The sequence below is a fragment of the Lacerta agilis genome, chromosome 1, assembly GCF_009819535.1.
Source record: "Lacerta agilis isolate rLacAgi1 chromosome 1, rLacAgi1.pri, whole genome shotgun sequence".
Classification (NCBI taxonomy): Eukaryota; Metazoa; Chordata; class Lepidosauria; order Squamata; family Lacertidae; genus Lacerta; species Lacerta agilis.
Genome location: NC_046312.1, coordinates 28,973,434 through 28,997,539, shown reverse-complemented (window position 1 = coordinate 28,997,539; position 24,106 = coordinate 28,973,434). Strand labels below are relative to the sequence as shown.

The 24,106-nt window shown below is 47.5% G+C and overlaps 1 protein-coding gene across 1 annotated transcript; it reads right to left on the bottom strand.

Moving 5' to 3' along the window:
* Positions 1 to 2,563: 2,563 nt before the first annotated feature.
* TGFB3 (transforming growth factor beta 3) lies at positions 2,564 to 22,640 on the bottom strand. The gene is made up of 7 exons (XM_033142430.1): positions 22,049 to 22,640; positions 14,782 to 14,945; positions 13,658 to 13,787; positions 8,615 to 8,722; positions 7,120 to 7,294; positions 6,271 to 6,424; positions 2,564 to 3,541 (listed from the first exon to the last, which is right to left on the bottom strand). Exons 1-7 carry the CDS (start codon positions 22,392 to 22,394, stop codon positions 3,383 to 3,385), a joined length of 1,236 nt encoding a protein of 411 aa, XP_032998321.1. The 5' UTR covers positions 22,395 to 22,640; the 3' UTR covers positions 2,564 to 3,382.
* Positions 22,641 to 24,106: the final 1,466 nt, after the last annotated feature.

Sequence of the window (24,106 nt, the reverse complement as noted above, 5' to 3'; positions counted from 1 at the left end):
TGGAGATCCATGGGAATTTGTCCTGGTAGAGACTTTAAGTGTAAGGGATCAAACATGCAGAAAAAGTCTCATCCTAGTCATTGTCTGAAAGAAAGGAAAACGTCTCACTCCAGTTGACGTCAGGCAGCCATGTGTGCCATTAGAATCATAGAATTGTATAGTTGAAAGGGACCACAAAGGTTGTCTAGTCCAACCCCCTGCAATGGAGGGATCTTTTGCCCAACATGGGGCTCAAACACATTGTCCTGAGATTAAGAGTCTCATGCTCTACTGACTGAGCTGTGCTGTCCATCATGGGCAATAAGCAGTTGCCTCCTTCAAATTCATGTAGTGATAGGTTCAAACAGTCATGGAGACATGGCTGAGATTGTGTCCTTTGACTATGCTTTGAGTTTGCCCAGAAGCAGAGGGACACTTTTCTGGTGTCACCAAGCTCCAGAAAGCTACAATACATCAGCACTGGAAAAACAAAACTTATGGAATCAATAGATCACATCCCAAATTGTTTATCCCTTGACGATAAAACTCCTTGCTTATGATACTGAATGGGGCAGGGAAAAGTTTAGTTCTTCATTATGCTGGGAAATTCCAGACTAAGCCCAATGCTCTGGAAAGGGTTGATGGTCCTGGGAAAAGGCTGAACAGAGCAACTCCACAATTTGCTGATAGAAAAAGGAGACTGAGGATAATGGGAGAATGGGTAAGTCTCTAGCCATGAAATGCAATAAAAATGCAACATCAGCATGTGAAACCCAAAATGTGTATCAGCTAATCTATGCTGGTGGGGGAAATTGTGCTGGGCCGCTAACGTGTTTTCAATTAGTTTCTGCCCAGAAGGATAATATCTTGCTATTCAACAGCATTTGTTTTTCAAAGCAGGGTCAGAATAAAAAAAAAGGGGGGGGGAGGCTGGAAAAATAATACGATTAAAATGCTGGCACACAAGTCAGTGGTGTGTCCTCATAGGTACAGCATTAGTTCTCCCATTCCAAAAGGGTATTCCATTATTAGAGGGATGAAGAAATCTTGCTTGCCCTCTAGAATTAAAACGTGCAACAAAGTTAGAACAAAACAAGAGCCGCTTGCTTTGTCTGAACATGATTACAGGTCAACGAGACCTAAAGAGAAATCAAAATGCCAAAAGTTAGGCAATGAGTGGGTAAGTATCCTCTTATCCAAGCACGAATTTCCCTGTCACAGGCACTCAGCCAAAGAAAGCTTGTATGATGGATTGACAGCAGCCCAGCTGCTCTAACTAGAGTTTTTCACACCCCTTTAAAAAAATGCTTGAAATTATGAATTAAAGCAAGTATGGTAGAGAACAAACAGCGATAGACTTGGGCTACAGGAGCTTGGTTGGGGTTTAATTGAAAGGGCCGCAGAGGCGATGGCACAGATCACTCTCCAAGTTCTAGAAAAAGTGCATCTCAACCTGGGTGAGCTCAAACTGCTGCCAGGGTAAGGGTCAAATGTGCTCCCCCTGTCCTTGAAGACTACCTATGAAAAAACGTTGCGTGGGGGGGGAGGTCCACATGGATTTTTATCACCAGTATTTATCTGGCTAAGGGTCAAACGAAACAGACTAGCAGCAATTGCATGGCAGGCTTAAAAAAAACAACAAGCAACTTGGAGGCACACCCACACACCCCAATCCTTATCAGGGTCTTGACACGTGCTCACCTCCATGCTCCCAACTTTTGCCTGCCTGCACCAGCTATTAATATTGGGGGAAGCTTTTTCCAGTCCAGATTACAGGTGTGGGAACCCTAGTCTGGCTCAGGACCACAGTGAGGGGCAGAAGGTTAATCTCATTGGCAGGCGAGCTTGGTACTAGGGCTGATGTAGATGGGAGACCACACACGAAAAAAGCAGAGGAGTGAGCATAAACAGCAGAGTCACAGCGATGGAGTGGGGCTTATGGTGGAAAAGGAGGAAATGCAAGCAAGGAGAACTGGATTACTGCAGATCAGTCACAGCCCCTCACTTAAGTATGTGAAAATGAAACATAAGTAGAAGGGCAAAGGACCAATAGGCACTGCAACAAGAGCAGAGTTGGCCCCCTTTTTATTGGCCTCATTCCTGAAAGAGGTCAATGGTGGAGCACATGGAACCGGTCCCAGGTTGAATTCCTGATCTCTCCACTTAAAACGATGTGGGATAGCACAGCTGCAAGAGACCCCTGCCAGAGACCATGGAGAGCTGCTACCAGCCAGAGTCGGCAGCCCCAAACATAATGGGACAATGAAGAATAGCTTTGGTATAAAGCAGCTTCACAGGAGAACAAAATGCGGTTGAAGTAAACAGTGTCATTATCATGTTCACGGTAAAGTGATCTGACTAGTTCACTAAGAACCAAAATCAACCAAATGTTCATGGTAAGCTAAGCGATTTCATCCTCAGCAGAAAACAAGCTCAAGTTCTATCTGCTGTCTAATCCCTCAGACCACAGCAGGAAAGATATCTTATCAAGAACAGCAAGCTTTCAAAAAGGAGCCAATTTTGGCAGTTCTGGTGCATCTACCCATTCCCCTCCTGTGACCAAGCAACTTGTTTGAACAGAAAATTCCCAATTCCAAAAAATATTTATTTATTTTTTTTACAATAGTTGAGGTTAATACTTTTTAATAAAACCTTGGCAGGTGTGGCCTGGGCCAGGTCCTTGTGCAAGAGATGTGCAGATTTCCTTACAATACCTTAGCCACCACAGCAAGTGCAGGATCCTTTAGAGATTACTTTGAAGAATCCTGCATTTGCTGCCCACTCTTACCCAGAGGTAATCGAGCAGGGACTCCAGGAGGAGAGAAACTGTGTGAAAATTCATTCACTATAGTCAAGAGGTCCTCTCTAAAGTGGTCGTTCTGAGAAGTTGGGACCACTGACTCCTGCACCCATTTGTATGCAGAATAATTATGTCCATTATGTTCTGGTTCTAAGGAAATATTACGTTCCTTCATAAGGAAATCTTCGTTACTCTGTAGGAAAGGCTGGGCTCGCAGAGAAGTCAATGGTGGGGTAAGAAGTCCCATTGTTCCTGCCAAATGTCCACAGCTCTGCTAATCGTCCCCTCCTTCAGTGAATTTTTCCTCGTTTGCTTCTTTTTGTCTGTCCACTAAATGTGTAGCTGGTACTTGTGTCTTCTTCCCCAGCCTCCATACTGCAAAAGTAACTCCCAAAGAAAAAGAGAGGCATGAAGGCAGAGAGGTGGGGGTTTGTTTGTTTGTTTTTTATTAAAGGTCTCCTCGTAGTGGGTAGATTGTCCTTGACTGCAGTGTATGAAAAGCCAGATTACAGTACCTTCCTTCAAGTACTTGTTTCTTTTTGACCTGGGAGCAGAGAACGGATCGTTGCAATTTCTCGGCTTATGGTTGGCACTGGGTCCCTTTCAACTGCATTTGCAGGATTTCACCACCATATTGGAGAGCTGCTCAACTTTGGGGGTCCTTCCAACGTAGTACAGGATTGTGAGAGGCTCTAGATCCTGAGGCACGCAGCAAGGGGAGGCAGATGCTTCAGGATTCAGTGTATTGTATAGGCCAAGTACCTGGAAAAGCAACCAGGAAAAACACACGAATCTGTTTAGGCCAAAACAAAAATCGCCATTAGGCAGAAAAACATGCTTCTCTTCAATGATCTTAAACTTGTGTAGCTTACCACACCCAGCTCCGCCACTAACATATTTAACAGCTTGTTAGGCAATGTGGTTATTAATTTGCAGCAGCTGAGTAAAGCCCAGCCTGAAGTAAGAAACACGAGTGCAGCCCTGTAGCACTCAGACCTCGACTCTGCATTCGAATAAGCAAAGCCTGCTCTTTTAAAAACAAAAATCCCTGGGTGTAACCATCCTATGGCCCTGTTTGAATTTCAAGAAAAACAGCTGAAAAAAATCAACTTGCTTTGGCCAGCATCTCCAGATCATGCTGGATTTAATCCAGTCCCTCTCAGATATCTACATTCTCTCCCAGTTTTTTGAATCCTCTACAAATCCAATGAGGTCTCTCTCTGCTCCATCTCATATATTGCCAGAGAGAAAAAGAGGGAGTGCCAGATGAGAGCCCTGGGAGACTCTGACAGATTCTTCCGCCTCCTCCTTAGTCTTGGATCTGAACCACTCTTTTAAACATCTAACCTTAGAGCAGTGTTTCTCCCCAAAGGCTGCTGCTTTTCATGCAAGAGGGGTGTTGGTGATTTATGGGGGAAGGAGTCACAATCTGCTTTTATCTCTACTAAAAATGCCTCTCTAAATACTGAGGAGTCTGCCTTACTGTAAAAGAAAAACAAATTTCCTCAGTCTACAGAAGCCTGCCTAATGCTAACAATGATGGCACACATTCTAGTCCTCAGCTTCTCCCTAAACCCTCATAAATCATTCCTTTAAGGTTTGAAATGACAAGGGTTGCAGAATCCCCTCTCCCGGCTTACCCATAATGGACACCTTTGACCGCTCTTTCACAGCTTCACCGTGCCACTGGCACACCTGCATATTACTAGAATTTGACCAGTGAAGGGTTCTCTTCCTTCGGGAACAGGATCCAGAACTTCCCTTCACTCCTCATAAACAGATCCTCTTGCACTGTGTGTGTTTTTCCTTAATTATATTTAAACCTTGCCCTGCCCTGTGGGCTCAGGGCAGCTTATGGTAGCTTCATCTAGGGTCATGTCTATCCCCATAGGGCTCACAACCTAAGTAATAGCATTTTATTGAGCTGCGTTGGGGAAACTCTCACGATGCCCTCTCTCCATTATAAAGTATTGCCCTTTCCACATGCTCTAGGAAATGTCTCCCTTGAGACCATAGCACCATCTGTCATGAACTGGTTTTCTGTCATCTTAGTCTGAGGTTATGACATACATAACATGAACCTCCTTTAAAATCTTGCTGCTGCCAAGTATATTGCCAGAAAAAAACACTACCACTTCTTCTTCAGGGATTTCTCTTTTTGGGTCATCGAGCAACAAAGGAAGCTGCCTATGCTGTACAGATGCCAACGCAGCTTGACTGAGCAGCTGAGACCAGCCACTAGGGATAACATAGATACAACCAGGAAATGCTTGCAGTGCTTAGAAATATGCGTCCCTGCAACTGCACTATGGATTTTAGACTCTACTATGCCACACAATTTCAGGGACTTATACCAGAATCACTGGGGGCGGGGAGTTTGTGGCCTGCGCAGGTGAGAGCAAAGCTTAAAATATGCAACATCTGACCTATCTCAGAAATCAGGATGGGTTTGGGTGGAAGGATCCCACTGACTATTGTACGTCTTGCCCCTTTCCCAGTTTTCGTTTCCTGCTCTGTAGTTCCTGCACATCCTGTACCTTATTACATTTGTTATGCATATGACACCTTCCCTTCCTCTATTTCGTTCCCCACCCAAAATATTCCAGCTGGAACAGAAGTACATTGATGGTAACTTGCATCCCATTTCCAATATGAAGAGGACATGAGGAAACATGCCAGAGGCAACCAGGTGTATTCAGCAGCACGAGTAGGAGACAATGCATGCGAGAAGAGCAGCCTCAACCAAGACACGTCAACGATTATTCTCAAGTTCGCTCAAAGGCGCATCCATTCTACAGAAAGGCAACTACAGTACTGAGGTTGCCATTTGCCAAAGGCCTGAAAGTGAGTACAGAGCTGAGATGGTAGCTGAACCCAGGACTACATCTAATTCTCACTCCATGTGAAACAGAAGAATACCTGCGTAGAATACCAACTGCTAGCAAACTACTCCACTCTGAACTTTGAATTATGTTATGAGAAGCCTAAATTGATACTGATTCTGAGTGCCCGCAGAGTGCCTTTCCATCAGTCATGCCAACACTTCAAAACATGAGGCAGATCAAAGTCTTGAGCATTATAAAACAAGAAAATTAAAAATAGCTCTAAGAATTAGAAAATGCCATTTCTCTATACAGATTTCCTTCAAACTCACACCCCTAAGGCCTCATGTGCCTTCTACTGGCAACTTCTGCAGCTAAATGTATTGCTATGCTTTCCTTTGAAACACATCAGCGAAGACGGGGGGTGGGGGGGTCTTGTCATCCGGGCAGCCCTGGACCTCCCTACACTCAGCCCAGGCTTGTGACCCGGTGAACTAACACAGCAGTTTGACTTCACCCCTGGAGGCGCACTCTATTGTCTCTCGAGACAGACGGATGCCAACAACAGTTCTGTGAGCCTCTAGAAAAATAGGATTATTATTTTTTAAGTTGGGGGAGACAGATCTCCCAAATTCTAGGTTCCCTGCTAATATTAAGGAATTAATGTACCGTGCTGTGAGTTGTGTCTGCACTGCGGAGGTATGGGCAAGGTCCAGAGCAGAAGTTGGCGAAGTATCCCTTGGGTTCGTGGACCCATTTCCAGCCCAGGTCTTGCCGAAAGTCAATGTAGAGGCGACGCACACAGCAGTTTTCTTCCATGTTCCTGGAACAAAAGGGTTTGAAATGGAATCAAGGGCTTTGGAGAAAGAGGAACGTCTCCTCTGCACCACAGTTTTCACTTGGTGCTGGAGGTGCTGGTAGCCCAAACAAGAAGTCGGCCAGACTAGTGACCTAGCAAGCTGGATTTGAAGCCTACCAGCTGAATATGGCAGCCCAAATTAAATTTTGCTGCCTGACTGGAATTGGTTAAATTTGTAACTACTTGCCTAACAAGTCCATCAGCGAAAGCTCTGGGCAAGGACTTCCTATTGCACAATGGAGCATTCCCACCCACCCCCCAAAAAATGGCTCTGGGGGGAGGATCAGGGGAACCACCAAAATAGCACATGGGGGGAGGAGTGTGGGTCCTTTGATCAGGCAGGATCAGAAGTGTGTGACCCTGAATTCCTATTTCACCACAACTGAGGGAAACATTGCAAACCATTGAGCTCCGCATGTGCAAAGCAGGAAATGCGAAACTCAAAGGCACCCCTCATTGTCAGGCCACAATATTTGACTGAACCAGCCATCCCTGCTTTGCATCGGGCTTCCAGAACGTTTCCCCATCACAGTGCAAACATGAAAACAAAATAAAAACTAGCCAATTGCCAGCCTTGCATCTGCAGAGCAAACAGGTGGAGCCACAGTTAACCCCAGGGATGAGCTGGAAGGCAATGATGAGAGGGATCCATCGCTTACCTAAAGCAGTAATTGGTGTCAAGCGCCCTTTTCTTCCTCTGGCTTCTCAGGGCGGGGCTCCCAAGCCGGTGGGGGGGCAGCATCATCAGGATCAAGTGGGGGTTGTGCAGGTCCTTCTGCTTCTTCAAGCTCCCCAAGTCCCCGCGCCCCACGTGGCTGTCCTCACTCTCAATGCCTGAAAGGGGAAGGGGAAGGCCATCAGCAAAACCGCACGGCTGCTCTAGAGATGCAGCGGAAAATGGTGGAATCCATGAAGGATGTTTAACAGGAGGGCAGCTTGGGAAACTCTCCAGCAGCCTGGCCCCTGTGAGGTTCCTCTGTAAGGACTGCAGCCAGCCTTGCCAGGAGAAACGAGGTTTCCTCTTAGCCTGAAACCAAGTGTTGTGGGTCATTTGCTTTATAATTTGTAAACCAGTGGTGGGGCCATTAATCTGCTCCTCTTGTTACTGGTTTCAGTCTCAAGAAAGGCCATGGAAGATTAATGGCTTAAGGAAGATGTCAGATGACTGGAACTGTGCAGCAGAAGGAATATCCAGGATGTGAAGCCTGTGGGTATCGTGGCCACAGCCCAGGGCCCAAAGCCAGGCAGCTGCTAATGTTGAACCTAACTCAGCGGCTGGCTGCCTGTGCCACCTCAGGCCAGATGCCCAAATTCTTCATGCCCACATCATGACAGCTGGAAACTAGAGTCAAACCAAGAAAGCATCAGAACCAAGTTTTCCAGAGAGACTTTAACTTCAGCAATGTATCTGCTTTGCACACCTTTATGCAATAAGACATATATGCAGTGGTGGACCTACATTTTGGGGGCCCTGAAGCTTGAACTGTCATAGAGGCCCCTTCACAACCAGCAACCAAGAGGCGGGGTAACCACTGTTATCTTCTTCATTGGGATTGTACCATGACAGATTACCACACCTTGACAACATCTGTGTGACTGACTCTTAAAACATTGGGACTGTTGAAATATATACAAAAAAACCAAACAACCTAATCCATTTAAGTAGTGTGACTCAAATTGGGTCTTAATAGGCCTAAAAAAATTAAGCAATGTGGACTATAGTTGCTTTTGGGGGCCCTCCAGGCTTCAGTAGTTTCATAGTAGATCCACCCTTTAATATATCCCTTCACTTTAGCACTCTGTGCCAGTTTCTCTGTCATGGCCATTCCCCCAAAGAGTCCTGGGAACTGTTGTTTGGGGGAGGTGCTTAGAATTCTGTTAAAAATGCCTAGCATCCCTCACAAAACTACAGTTCGCAAGATTCCCCACAGAAAGGAGATTACTATTAAACCCATGCATTTGTGAGGTATGTGTGCCTCCACACTTCTGATGTACCCCCTGCCCTCCCAGGACAACCCCTACACAGATTATCATTAAGAAACACAGCAAAACCCACACAGAAACAATGTTTTTAAAAACCCTCAGGTGTAGATGGGATTCATTTCTCCTGGTAGCCTATTTTGCTGCTTCCCCTTCCAATCTCTCCCTTGTCACCTTTGAACTTGATCTCCAGCACCTCATGCAAGTTCTCCAGGATGTCGCCATTGGACTGGAAGGTGTTACATGGGCAGTGGATGCTGATCTCTAGTCCCAGGTTAGATTCTGTTTGGAGAGAAAGAATTCATGAGAACTAAACAACTTAATGTCCCTGCAATCCTTTTTTTAAAAAAACAATTTTTATTAAATTTTACATACATTCTTTTAAACATCCATTTATATTCATCTCTTATACATATTTTTGACTTCCATCAACCTCTTCTCAGGATTTTCAAATTTTCAAATTTCTTACTGTATTTCCAATTTCACTATTACTTTTTATCTCAACAATTAATTATTACCATCCAAAATTATTTCCGTAATATTTCCTAAAATTAACCTTACAAAACTTCTTATAAGCCTACTAGCGTGATTTGTTGTTCACAATTGTCTTTCAGATATTTCTCGAACTTAGTCCAATCCTTCAGGAATTCCTGGTCCCGCCGGTTTCGAATTCTTCCTGTCATCTTATCTAATTCTGCATAGTCCATTAATTTTATCTGCCATTCTTCCATCACCGGTAATTCTTCTTGCTTCCATTTCTGTGCCAGTAACATTCTTGCTGCTGTTGTTGCGTACAGGAACAATTTTTTATCTTGTCTATTAATTAATGTCCCTGCAATCCAAACAGTTCTTCGGCAATTCCATTTCCTTTGTCCCACCAATGTTTAATTTCTTTGGAGACAACAGCACTGACATTCTCCTGTGTTGCTGAAAATGGGGGCGGAGTTTTACATGCAGCGAATATGGACTTTCTGCCCAAATGCTGCATTTTCCTATCTTGCTCCATGTTGCACAGCTGAAGCCACCTCATGTCCTGACATCATCCAGGTTCCTAACCTTTGCTCCCCAACATTGGCTGCCAGTGGCAGGAATAGGAAAATGCATAATGTAATGACATTAAGACAGGGAAGATGCTATGGAGAGAGACCGGGGGGGGGGGGGGAGGCAGGTAAGCAGACCCAGGTTGCTCTTTGGCAGCAATCTTGAAAGCCTTCTAGGGATGGCGGAGAAATTTGATTCTATTCGCATTCACAGGGCAGTTTATTCAATTCCCCTAACTTTTAAGTTCTGCATTACATCTGAGCTTCCACACCACATAAAAGCCACTGCTGGAACTATAGTGGAATATAGTGCAAGTTTAGTGCTCATTTCTATATACGGTAATTTGCTTCCAGAAAAAAATCAGTCTGCAAATACAGTATATTCTGGCGTATAAGACTACTTTTTAATCCAGGAAAATCTTCTCAAAAGTTGGGGGTCGTCTTATACGCCGGGTGGAAAATCTGTGGTTGAGTATATCTCAAACTCTATATTTTAACTGGAAAAGTTGGGGGTCGTCTTATACGCCCAGTCGTCTTATACACCGCAATATACGGTATTATGGAAATAGGAGCTAAACTTGTACTATATTCCATTATAGTTTTGCCATGTTTCACTATAGTTCCAGAAGTAGTTTTTACATCATGTGGAAGCTCAAATATAATGTGGAAATTAACAGCTAGGGAAGCAACATGAAAATGCAATAAACAACTGTGTGTGAATGCAGCCTTGGTTTGCATTTAAAGCCGAACCTACTAAATTTGCACTTTCTGAAAAAGGATAAAGCATGCTTGAAAATACATATATTAGTGAAAATAATGTTCAAAGCAGCATTATATTAGGCATAATTGCTTTAGGGAAAAGTGTGTACTAGGCAAAATTGCATACAAATGTATGGCTATTAGGAGAAATGCCCACTCAAATGCTAATAGATTTTCATGAGGACTTAAAAAAAATACATATATGTAGATGTGGAGAACTGAATTTAATATTGGGAAAATGAGAAACTGATAGAAACCAACACTTAGAGATCCACCGATCCCTAGCAGCTCCAATTTGATGCTGTTTCAAGTTCCAGTGAGTTTTTGGATGGTCATGTCCTTTTGAATTTGCATAAGTCCATCCATTTAAGCAGGATTTTCCTGAATTGTGTTCATAATAAGATTTAGAGCCCAATCAGAAAACACACAAAAGACACTCTTGACACTCAAGGCTCCAGACCTATGATAATTTGGTGGGAGAAATCCCACAGAACTTATTTCTAAGTAAATATGAACAGCATTAGGCTGTACGACTCTCCTGTCCTTGTCTTTATATAAATGGTTGAGACTAACAAGGAAGCTTTTTTCTGGAATTCTGTAGCACAAGTCAGAAATCCCACAAAAAACCAAAACCACAAAACCCTAAATGCTGCAACTGGGATCTTTGTTGGGAACAGTAACACAAGTTTATCCATTTAACATACGTAATTCCGACCTTGAAGTTGCCTTGCATTGTCATGGACTTTGAAAGTTCTGGCAAGGGGTGGGGGAAAGAAGCATAGCAGTAACCAACATATACTGCGCAAGTGGACATTGCTAGCTGCAGTCAGAGGAATTGTCTAAGGCTCTCGAGGATCAAGCTAGAAGCAGCCGTTGGATCTCGGCACCTGTCTAATCTTCCCAGCTGGTGGCAGCTGCTGAATCCCACATCTTGAATTCTGTAGCTGCCAGCATTTCTCCTGTTATTCTCTGATGAATGCCGAGCCCTGCACCAACTGTTATATTGCACAAGCCGCAAAGCCCTGGGTAAGGTACCTGCTGCTTATATCTCCAAGCGTCACCTACATCAAAAGCTATGCGACATGCATGCTACTAGTCAGATTAACAGCTTTGCTCTACCAATAGTTCAGTCCCTGGACTCTGGCCAAGAAAAATATAAGTAGCGTAAAATCGGCTTCTCCTCCTAGAATTTATTGCCTGCATACCGGTTTTGACTGGCATCCAGATACGACTGTACCTGCAAGGACAGGCCAACTATGAATCAATATTCTTGCCTCAAGATGCCCTCATGCCCAGCAGCTTCTTGTGCTAAACAGGAGCCAATTTCTTGCCAATTCCTCTAAGACAGAGTAGACACCGACTCGATGCGTGTTCTATGAGCGTGCATTCGGGTTCACCATGGGGTTTAGCCCAATATCATAGCTGACCATTGGTGCACCCCCTTGCACGAATTCCACCTTCGTAAGGGTGTGTCAGTGCAACACGTGTGTGCATGTAGAGCATGGCCTCTACATGCGCTAAATCTGAAAATGGAGGTGCTACAGCGGCGGTGGTACATCAATGGTTAAGCCTTCCAATGGTGACATCTGACAGGATCTCTGCTTCAGGGTCTTATTTTTTTCTGAAATGGCATGTCCCCCAACTTTCCCAAACATTGTTGATTTAAAAAAAAAACCAAAAAACAGTCATCATGTCACAAAAACATGGCAGCTACCAGTGAGGGCTTACGTTTTCCTTTTAACCCACAGTGCCCTGGAACGACGGAACTTCAAAGGCACAGCATTTTGAGAAAACTAAGATGGGAACTGCAGAGGGGCAATCCGATGGCACTTTGCCAAGACCCCCTCACAACCCTGGCACAGCTCTGAGGGGCTTGTGGTACCACTGAATCAGTGGCACTGGCTTACTGGCAGTCTTAGGCCAGCCACCTCCACCTGCAGTCAGGATACCAGTTGCCCACGAGACCTTTGTGGCTGGGTTCCCCCACCCATCTGACCTTTCCAACTTTCCTTGGGCTAGTTTGGTCTACCCTCCGTGAAATTTGAGTAGGGGCACTGGGGCAGTGCACAACAGCAGAGTTAAGCAACTGAGTTGGCAGTGGCTTGGCGAGAACAGCCACAGAAGCAGTGGGGGGGGGCACTCTCAACTAACAAGTATGGGACTCCCTTACAAATTAGTTGCCTTGATTTTCTGTAGCGTGGACAGGATTTCTCCCCCTGATTTTGGCCTTTCATTCTGTTTATCTAAGAACTGGAGCAGGTTAATGAACTACTTGAGAAATGGACATAATTATCGATCAGCGAACTCTCTGAACAGCATTATTACTTAGGATGATGGAAATCCAGTGAAGTGCTTTGCTCAAAAGCATCCTTCCCCCCAGAGAAGTTAATTACTCATATATCTGAAGCGAATGCTTACACCCTCATCAAACAGAATGAATCGATGACAGTTATTACTGGTGAAATTTAGACTCTCTTGTTTGCTTCACAGATGCTGTAGTCACTGAGGGAGCATAATGCATCAAAATGGTGATTTGCATGTCTGAATGGCTTGTAGAGCTGTTGGACTAGAACTGGAAAGACTCAGGTTCAAATGCCCACTCAGCCACCAAGCCACCTTCAGCTGACCATTCCCTCTCAATCTAACTTACCTCACAGGGATAAAGAAGAACGATATTAGGATAAAGAAGGAAGTTTATGCTACCCAGAGCCCCTTAGAGGAATGGGGAGGTCGAAATAAATATGACTGGATGCCACAGATATCGTGCCAAGCGCAATGCCTTTCTCTTGCATTACTTATTATTTGAGGTACCGGTATTTATATACTACTAAACTTCCTGCCCACCTACCAGTTGGAAAGCACGTCAAAGTGCAAGTAGATAAATAGGGACCGCTCCAGCGGGAACGTAAACGGTGTTTCTGTGCGCTGCTCTGGTTCGCCAGAAGTGGCTTTGTCATGCTGGCCACATGACCCGGAAGCTGTCTGTGGACAAACGCCAGCTCCCTCAGCCTATAGAGCGAGATGAGCGCCGCAACCCCAGAGTTGGACACGACTGGACCTGAGGGTCAGGGGTCCCTTTACCTTTAAACTTCACAAAGCCATTTATATCAAATTATTATTAAATTATCAATAATAATTATACAACAAAAACAAAAATGGGAAATAGATCTTGTCTGAAAGCTTATTTCTGCAGCAGCTTGCCTCCCCCTCGGGGCAAAATATAACATCTTGCCTCCATTTTGTTGGGAGAGGCAGACAGAGGGTCAGGAAACTCAAAAATAAAAATGGAAACAATTTAAACATTCTGCTGTGAATGGCGAGTAGTTCACTCTCGGTGACGAGTCATTGACGGACGTGTCTGCGTGACCACCTGATGCAGACAAAGAGGGTTCCTGAACCTGCTTCCCGCTGCACTCACCTCTATGCAAAAGCCATTCTCGCACTGTGTCCGTGACATCGAAGGACAGCCACTCCGGGGAGCCGCGCGTCATCACATTCCGGCCACTGAGGTAGCGCTGCTTTGCAATGTGCTCATCAGGCTTCAGGATCTGCATCAGGAAGAGACACACAAGACCCCCTGCTCAGTTCAGCAACAGCAGCAAGTGTGTCTTCCCAAACTAGAACGGACTAGGACAATCCTCTCCACACAAACATTTGCATGCTTCCTGTGTGTTACCGATTTGCTGGATGCGAAGGCGATGAAGCCCAAGAACGCATCAAAATAGCTGCTGCTCAATGCAGAGGAGAATCCCTCCAAGTTCTGGTACATGCTTTAGACAGGAAGAAGTGAAAATATACAGGAGAACACACGAGGATTGACCGGGTGTGATAAAATGCAACAAGGAGGCCAGTCAAGAAGCTGAAGGCTGATCTGCTGCACAACAGCTAGGCAAGCGGCAGCTAATTGGATGGAAAACTGCTGGAAAATTCCACATGTGCTGTCTCCTTGCACATGGGCCAGCTGGTCTTGTGCCACTGCTTACAGGATTCTGCTTCCAGCGTGTCACCACAAACACTCAAAAAGCAATGCTGGCAAAGAAGGCACTAAGTGTCCAAATATACATTGTACAGGCAACTCCCCATTTATGCAAGGCTTACATTCCAGGATGATGGGAATTGTAGTCCAAAAACAGCCAGAGACCCAAGTTTGGGAAACCCTGAGTCCTAATGTATGTAAGGAAACAATAGAGCATTGGAACATATACAATGTTCCAATGCTCTATTATTTCTTTAAATACATCAGGCTATTCCCTGAAGTACAGCAGCATTTGCTTTAAATGCGAGAGTTAAATCAGATGTAGAAAACAAATGGGAGGAGGATAGAGAGATCTTTTACAAAACACTCCCCTAACACTACAGCTTTGCACATTTCTTCCGCTCCCACATTTCTTCATTGGGTGCAGAATATTGTAACACCATTATGAGAAATAACATTAAATGGTGTTTAATAACAGAGGATCCCAGTGTCAACATTTATGTTTTTTGGGGGGGACGGCATGGCAACTAGACACTTCACTCTGCCCCAGCATTGAGCTTGCTCACCTGAAAGAGTTCGATACGCTGCTCTGTGCGTTTCGAACTGAGGTTTGGCACTCGCAGAACCCGAAACTCAGCCCGGAAAAGGTTGGTGCTGTTCTTCTCTGCCGAAGACACGTTGAAACGGAACAGGTTGGAAGTTACGCCTTTGGGGCAGTAAGTCAGTTCATCTAAGTGAAAAAGGAACCGAAATAACCTATTAGCCAGGATGGCCCATAATCCAACAGATGGGAGGATCTCAGGCGCATAAATTCAGCACTTGGTGACAGCGTTCTTAATAGTTGAGACGGTCTAGCTGCACCTTGATGCTTCTCCCTAAATTGTAGATGCTTGCACAGGAGAAAAATCCCCATTGCTTCCAGTATTGTCATGCTGGCCTGAAGGAATCAGTGTGGTAGCTGATGCCAGGGGAGGAGGCCTACTGCTGCTGGAGTCAATGACAGGCAGAGCCAACTAGTTCTCATTTTATTACCACCCCCTTCCCTGCTGGTTCTGCCTGGGCAAGACTGAGACTAAGCAGGAGGAAACTGACAGCCAGGACCACCCCCTGTAGGCAAATGGGGGCAGCCTGTGTTTGGTGGCACAGTGCCCTGCTCACTCTAAAGGACCAGCCTCCGCTGCAAGGAATAAACCATGGGTATGCAAACTAAGGATCGGGGGCCAGATCCGGCCCAATCACCTTCTAAATCCGGCCCACGGATGGTCCGGGAATCAGCGTGTTTTTACATAAGTATAATGTTTCCTTTTATTTAAAAAGCATCTCTGGGTTATTTGTGGGGCATAGAAATTCGTTAACATTTTTTTCTTTTCAAAATATAGTCCAGCCCCCCCCCCAAGGTCTGAGGGACAGTGGACCGGCCCCCTACTGGAAAAGTTTGCTGACCTCTGGAATAAACCAACAAACTATATGTTAAATTCAAGAACTTCACTGAATTACAATGCACTGAATTACAGTGGCTCAATAAAATGTATCGTTTTGCCCATAGCTACGTTCCTGGCAGTAGCTCAGGGGTATGGATGGTCTCCGTGTCTCATGGAAGAATCACTTGGATACACGTAACAAAGGCGAGGGGAATGCACCATCACAGTCTCCAATAGGCACTTGACCACCCAAGTTCACTACCAGACTGGAAGAAGAAACAGGGACATCCAGTAAGAAGACAATGGTTTCTACAGCCTTGGGGGATTCCCTAGGTATGCATGGGTATATATAGTTGTACATATGGCACAGCATCGCCATTACTTTGGAAATGCAAATCTTTCACACTCTTACATGCTTACGGCCACGAACCCTGTTGCAGGACCAATAAAGCCACAGCAAACATGCTTAGGGCACCAAGTGTGAAATAGTCCCATGCAGTCACCAAGTCACAGGTAGTGTGGAAGGTAGCTACTGAGCTGCTGTTTCTGTAGGTGGATTTACAATTCTCGGCATCAAGGAACAAAGAAGCCCTGTTGTCCCAAGCACACGACATTCACTACTAAAACACTGGTTGCATTTTAGTTTTCTCTTTCTCTTTTATACTGCACATTCGTTCGTTTCTTTAAACCCATTCCATTCCCAATGCTTGGGACAAGCAACGATTGTAAAACTTACAATGGATAGATGTTTACATGCATAGGAAAGCAGGAGTGAAAAACCTGGGTTTTTGGGAGTGGGGAGGGGTAATCTGCCAAGGACTGCCTGCTGGTGGGAGACAAGGCTGTGGGCAGGATCAGAGCCAAAAGTGAGTGGGGAAACTTCTTCCCTCCCTCTCTCATTCCTGCCCATCCAGCTTCTGGGGGATGGCTAGATTGTTTGCAAACAGCCACATGAATTTGGGCAGAGGCTAAAGGCTGCAGGTTGCCTGTCCCTGTAGTAAAAGATGGCCAGTTGCACCCTTGTAACCAAAGTCAGACTGGAATATTTAGAAAGACCAGGAGAGGGCTGGGCAGGGTCCTTAGTTCACACACATACAGAGGCGGCTTCCCCAGAGGCACACAACTGTGGTGTTCTCAGCTGCCTTTGACAAGCATGCCTGGCCCTTTGGGAAGCCTGCCACGCTGAGGCTAAACATGGACCGCAGCCACCGGTTCTCTCTTTGCGATGCACTACTGTCCCAGGGATGAAATGCTGGAGAGGCAGGGCGTGTTTGTGTGCATGCGTAGGGAACTTCCTCTTTTATCACCATCTGGAACCAGGATGTGAAGCTGCTCCTAAAATATCGGGTCTGCTTTCCTATCGGAGCTAAGCTCTCCTCCTCCTGCTATCTCACTTCCCCTGCTGGACCGAAGTCCTGGAACAGGACAAATACTTGCGAGGTATCTAGTGGATGGTTGGAGCCAGAACAGTTTCCTGTGTGTGTAAGCTCAGATTTGCCTGTATCAATCCTGAAACCCTCCATGGAATAAGGCTCTCCCCACTTCCTGAGGGAGAAAGATGGGGAGGAGGCTGGCTTTGGCTCTGCATTCATTCTGAATCACCACCTGGCAGAGGGACAGAGCCATGGGAAAGTTGAACATCAGCCACTTCTCTCTCTCTCTCTCTCTCTCTCTCTCCTCTCTCTCTCTCTCCTCTCTCTCTCTCTCTCTCTCTCTCTCTCTCTCTCCTCTCTCTTTTAAGACATGGGACCAAATCCGATGCTCAGGCAAGTGGCAAGGAGCACCACAGACTTCTACAAGGCAGATCCCTGCTTTTGCTATGGCTAAATTTCAACCCCGTCCTTTCTCCCAGTGATCTAAGTTCAGCGGCATCTCTTGGGATGAAGACAACTTGGTCCCCAAAGGACCAACAGAGGTGACACCTTTGCCCATGGAGTCTGTGGCTCAGCTCTTATCACTGTATTGTGGAGATACACAGTAACAGACTGAGCATGTACCTGCCCGGTAGACTAAAGCCATTCTGCCAGAGCAACCCAGTTCTACCTGGCAGCACCTCTCTACCAGCTTCTTCTGAGAGCCTCGCCACCCCTTCCACCTTAAGTCTTGGCCTGTGCTTTCTCTCTCTGCACCCAAGTACACTCCTGTAGCATTTTGAATAGGCCAACCACCTTTCCATGTCTCACTTGACTAATCTGCTTCCTCCTTTCCTCTAGGTAGCATTCCCCACTGGCTTTAATCTGCATGAGCATCAGCACAGCTGCATGGCAGGGAGAAGCCCAGCAGCTGCCATGTTTCCACTTGCAGCAAATGAGGGGGGGCATATCTATTACAAAAGGATCTTGACAACCTCGCCTCCATTTCCCCAGCTTCTTCGTGGTGATTTGTGGGTTCCAACTTCCTATTTATGGTGAGTCTAACTTTAATCAAGAGCATCTTGGGGCAATGGCATGGTCCTTCTGCATCAGATGTGTGGAGCCAGTGGACACCCAGATCTTGATGGGCTACAATCCTCTCATCGCCCCCAACTACTGGCCATGCTGCTTGGTGTGATGGGAGCTGGAATCCAACAGGATCTGCCGGGTCATAGGCTCCCATTCACCATAAATGTAGATCCATTAATAATGGTTATTGACACCTCTCTTTCCCTCATCCATTTAGATGAATTATTCTGACTTAAAAAACAAAACAAAACAAAACCATGACATTAATCATGTAACTTTTATGCAGTGCTTTGGTCAAATGAATATTAGGAATCATTCACTTCCACAAATGAATCTAGCTGCATTGGCACCTTAATACCTTATTCCAGCACGAAACAACAGGACTGGTTCACATGCTGTTGTTTTTTGCAGTCGTTATACCCAAATACTTGTGGGAATGTAATGTGTGAATATGTTACTGTATATTCCTGAATGGCTTCGCTACCAGTATGCAGGTAGATAGAACAGAGGAGAAGCTATGTGCCCCTGCACTAGATAACATTTCAAGCAGTCACCTCTGAAGCTTCCATTCGGTTCTGGGTGCAAGGTCTTCCCTGGACCCATTCCCAACAGCTATATGTTCCCAAACTGTTTTCAGAAGGATCATTCAGAGAACTGATCCTGAAACTGGAGTGTGCAAATTGGCTCTGGGTTTGGAATTTACATCACCAAGAAGAGGCAGGACCCACTGAGCAAAATACAGAAGTGGGTTAATGGAGCAAGAAGGAGCTGTCGAAATCTCCTTCACAGCTGGTGGGAAAGTTACTGCTTCCTAAGATTTTGTTCAGGACATTGTAGTTCAGTTGCTCTCAATGGCTGGATCTTCCTCAAGTCTTCTGTTTCCCCTACCTGATGTAATGTGGCTCTGTACACAAACAGAACAACAGAATCAGGTTTTAAATCAGCAGGGTTGGTTTGCTTTCGTGGGAGAAACAGAGACTTCTGAGATGAGTTTTACCCTCTTGTCAGATGTGGAAAGCACTTTGGGGTCCTGGCTGCTCTTCCTTGGAGAGTTGATGTGGAGCAGCTGGGTCAACTTCCAGGGTGTTCAAGACGTGCGCTTCCACCTACTGCATGCTCCACCAGTGTATTTGAAAATAATGTTGAAGATTACAAAACTCCAGCCAGTCTCCAGCGACCCTTCTAAAGGAAACCAAATCTAGGTAGGTGCTGCCCCTCTGGAACTTCTCACTGTACTGGGAAGCTGGGCAAGAATAATGATGGTTGGCTGTCATCGCAGCATTGGCATTGCAACAGCAGCGCTAAGAAAAGCTGATACCTCCTGATGTGACTCCGCATCTGCATAGGCTCAGCCTCTAGGACTCCACATTACCACCCCTCCATGTGAGGAGACACAGATGCACAACATCTGCTTAGCATCTGCATCTTTGTGGTGCCTCCTCAGCACCTTCCTTTTCCCTGCCACTGATAAAGAGGATCTGGCTGCTCTACTGTGCTTCCTTCCTGTTAGTAGCTCAGCGACCATCTCCTCTGCATCGGAAAGAGGCTGCCCTGTTACTCCAGCTTTTTCCACCTCCTTTTCCTCATCCTCCATGCTTCCCCTCGGCTTGCTCTCTGGGCTGCTCCCAGTTCTTCTTAGACTCCATTTGGAAACTTGGGGTAGCACCCAACCATAAAAGATCCTACTCCTTCTCCACCGCATGCCCTCAACACAGAGAGAGGAGAGGTGGGGGAACTTAGTTTCTGCAGTCAAAAGTCCATACACTAGCATGCATCTATTGTTGGATGCTGGCTTTGGTTCCCCTCTTGAAAAGGAAAGTGCGTAGTAGGTTCACATGGAAAGCTCTCTGTGTAAAGTGGCTCCTCACATGGTTTGGCCACTTCCACCATGCTAACACAAACCCTCTTTGTTGAGGTGGGGATAGCGCTGGCTGGCAAAGCCGGGATTGCCCAAACTGTGTGGGGAGCCACTTTGTAAAAAAAAAAAAAGGTTTACTGCCTGCAAAGACATCCACACCGTTTTGTTTTTGTGCAAAGCTCCTGCGTTACTCAGGTCATGCGACCACAGTGGTGTGTTGGGGAGGTGGATGGAGTGGAGCTGAGCCAAAGGGCTTCAGTGGCTGAACAATTTCCCCTTACATTCCCCTTACGGCTGCAAATCTAAGTGTGGGTTGAACAGTTGTGGCTATGCCTGATCATGCCCACCCCTGCTTGCCACATGCCCGCTTCGCCACATGCCAAACATAACCCAAATCCACTCAACTCGGCTTACCTCACTATGCCTAGTGTTCCATGTATGCGTGCATGTACCCCACAAGGAAAGACTTTGTGCCCAGTATTTGTGGTGACCGCTACTCACATATGGAACATTTTAATGTATCTGCTCAGCCCTTCAAGGATACGTTTTGGCTTCCAAGCCTCATAACGCCTTTTCTCTCCCAATCCTGAAGTACATCCCTTCCCGCTCTCCCTCTCAGTCTCTCTTTTCCCACTTCCCTCCACCCCTCCTACTTTAGTTTTCTAGACATTGGCTCGGTTTCCTGTTCGTTGGCTGGATTTGGGGCTGATGTTATTCCAAGACACTGAGAGCTGGCTCAGCTCTGGCTTGCCCTGGTGCCAACCGCTGCTCCGGCTTCTTCACCTGCTGGGAGGGGGCTGTTCCACAGCAAGTGCCTGCGCCTTCCATAGCTCAGGGGTTCAAAGCAAGTTAGTCTTCTGCCAGCCTCTTCCTGGGGTGCATTTACTCAGCTGCAAGGCTCTCTTTCTTCAATGGGACTTGCTCCCAAAGTGTGCGCAACATCGAAGTCCATATTGTTTGGGCGCCTGCCTTTGAGCCACATTTCCACAGCTCCTCCAGCCTCTTCACATTGATCAACATCCTGAAAGATACTCCTGCCATCCTCCTCCGGTTGCTGCCTTCGGCACCCCTCCCTCAACAGCACTTGGCCACATCCTTCTTCCCACCCCCAAACCGCTGTGCTGTAATTCAAGAGCCCACGAGGACACCTAATGGCAGCAAAAGGAAACATGGCTTTTGCCAGGATCTCACAGCCCCCAGATGATTGGAAAACCTGCCTATGCACTCTAAGCGTCTGCCAAGATTCCAGGCCCAGTTTTGAAAAGTGTTTACTGCGGGTACAAAAATCATGGATACATCTGAACAAAAGTCAATGTACAGAGAGCGCACAGCTTACATGTAAATCAGCCAGACCCACACTTCCGTACATCTGCCACAAATTCACAGCCAGATGCATTTCATTCTCTCACTCGAATGCTTCCCCCGACTTCAACCTGGACACACAAACATTCCTTCCTGACTCATGGCTGCTTAGGATATACGGGTGCATCCAAAACATACGCTGGCAACACACATAAGTCTTTGCACAGACAGACAGTGCATCTAATGCTAGATTAACCGAATAGCCGATATGTGTGCAAGGCTGTCCATGTGCAAGGATACTACTTGCAACAGCACAACTGCCCTGGCATACACTCACAGCACATGCACTGCAGTCAGTGGTGCAATGGGCAGCTGTTGCCAACCTCTTGGCTGGACAGGATTCTGCATCCCAGAGAAAAGGCATTTCAGCTGCCAAGGCACAGCCTTCCTGATTTCAGCAGCTCAGGCAGAGAAATTCTCTCCATCCCTTCAACCTGGAATTCCCAGGCATTTATGAGAACCAGAATAACCCAGGGAACCAAACCTTAGGTCTTCAAACCTGGGTTCAAATCCCAGTTTACCCATGTAACCATACCACTCTGCCTCGACTTTCCATCCCTAAAATGGACTTAAGAGTAACCCAAGTCAGATGTGCTCACCCAATCCTCTCCCCACCTTGGAGCTTTTAGTTGCATAGAAACATCTCTTCCAAGCCACCTGGGCAGCCTCTGGGGATCTGATTTTCCGCTGCAAATCTTAGGCATCATCCCCCAACAAAAACCCTTTTGGTTACACAGGATTCAGGACTTACTGTGCTCCGGGAAGCCTTGGATCATGTCAAACTTGTGGATCTCCTTGGCATAGTACTCAGACTCGGTGTGGTCCTGGGAGCAGCTCTCCTCCTTCTCCTCCTCCATCTCTTCCAGGAGCTCCCGGGTGCTGTTATACAGAGCCAGGATCTGGTAGGGCACGTGGCTCGGCCCCACAGTCTCCGGGGGGCTGGTGAGGCGCAACTTGCTCAGGATCTGGCCCCGGATGGCCTCCACTCTCTTCTTCTTGATGTGCTCCAGGTCCAGCGTCGTGCAGGAGGACAGCGACAGGCTGACGGTGGCCAAGCTCAGCAGGGAGAGGAGCAGCAGAGCCCTGTGCAAGTGCATCTTCAGGCGCTGTGACGGCAGGGAGCGGGGAGAGGAGGAGGAGGAAGCGGCGGCGGGACGCCCCCTCGGCGGAGAGCGCGCGCGCGCAAAAGGGCGCCGCCGACGAGGCGGATCCTGCAGGCTGGCGGCGCTCGGCGAGAAGGTGCATGAAGGAACTCCCCGGCCGCGGGAGCGAGGGGGGGGACTTCTAGGAAGAAGCGCGGGCAGCACTCGGGCAACAGGAGCGGGAGGAGGGAGCGGATCGGCGCCTCGCCCTGCCGGGATCCCTCTCCATGAGTCCGAAAGCGCACAGCGGCCGTCGAGGGGGGCTCCAACCGCCGCGCCTGCGTGCCCCCGCTGCTCCCCGGGCTCACAATTACACGGCGCGGCGTGGCTCCGGAGCCAGGAGCCCTGGAGGCGCAGCCGGGAGCGCACGTGTCAGGCGTGCCCGGGAGAGCACTTGCGGCGGCCGGCGCGCCCCACTCATGCCTCCCGCTTGGTCGCCATTCCCCCGGCAGCCGGGCCGAAGCGAAGGCGCTTCACGAGCTGCGCCTCGGCTTCATTGGCGGCATCGAGGGAGGGAGAGAGAGAGCGCCGTCGCTGGAGACCCGCTGGCGCTGGCTGGGCTGGTTGCCGGCCGGCTGCCTGCCTGCCTGCGTCTCTCTCCGCCGTCTCCAGGTGCCAGGCGGCCGTCTCCTTCTCCTTGGTCCGCCTCTCCCCTCCTCCCCACGGCTCCCCTCGAGCTCGACGGGGCTCCCCGGCGCCGAGCCCCCTTCGCGTCTCTCTCTCTCTCTCACGCGCCCACCCCGTCCCGCCGCCGCCTCCTCCTCCTCCTCTTCCTTTGCGCGCCCTCACAACACACACTGCCTCTCTCTGCTCCTCTCGCCTGAAATTTTATACCTCCCTCCCATGACGTCTCTGGGACGGGCAAAGGGGGAGCGAGCGAGGGAGCTCTCCCAGCCCAGCCTGCGCGTCCAGCACAGTTCTAATGTGTTAAACAGGCGCGTCCTGTGGAAAGGCCGGGGGGGGGGGGATACATGCACACAGGCACATTGACGCCCACGCACTGCGCTGATTTAGGGTGGGGGTGCTTGCCCTGTTTCTCGCTCATCTGCGGGAAGGGGGGGGGCATCACAAGTTTTCTCATGTATGCTGCCAACTCCCCCCCCCACCCCCGAATGAAAGGTTGGCCAGAGAATTCCGCTTCTGACCGCGTGCGCGCAGATTCATGGATCCAGACCAACCACCCTCTCACCCGAGGGTGGCCGCCACCGATGGGAGCCTCAATCCCACGCCACGCATTTGGGGGCGGGGGAGAAGCGTCCACAATTCTGTCGTTGCCAGCAGATAGGGTTTAAAGTATGTGTGAATGGTGATCCGAAACACAGTTGCACCCCGACTTTCACTGCACAGTTTTACAGGATTGGGGGCGGGGGCGCAAGCACTGGTTCAAATGGAATTGATTTCTTGGTGCTCTGCTGAGGACCGCAGCCTTCCTCGGAAGGAAACTTGGCGGAAACCAATGGGACGATTGTAGGATGGATGGGTTGTGGCCGAATTATGTAGTCCGAATCCGGATTCTTCCATGGGAATGACTAAATGCCAACAATAAGAGGGGGGACAGCGACCTTGGTATCCAGCCTTCAGTCACTTTCTTGCCAGTGTCTTATCTGAGAGTAAGCCCCGTTGAATTCAATAGGGCTTACTTCTGAGCAGACATGGTAATTATGTCT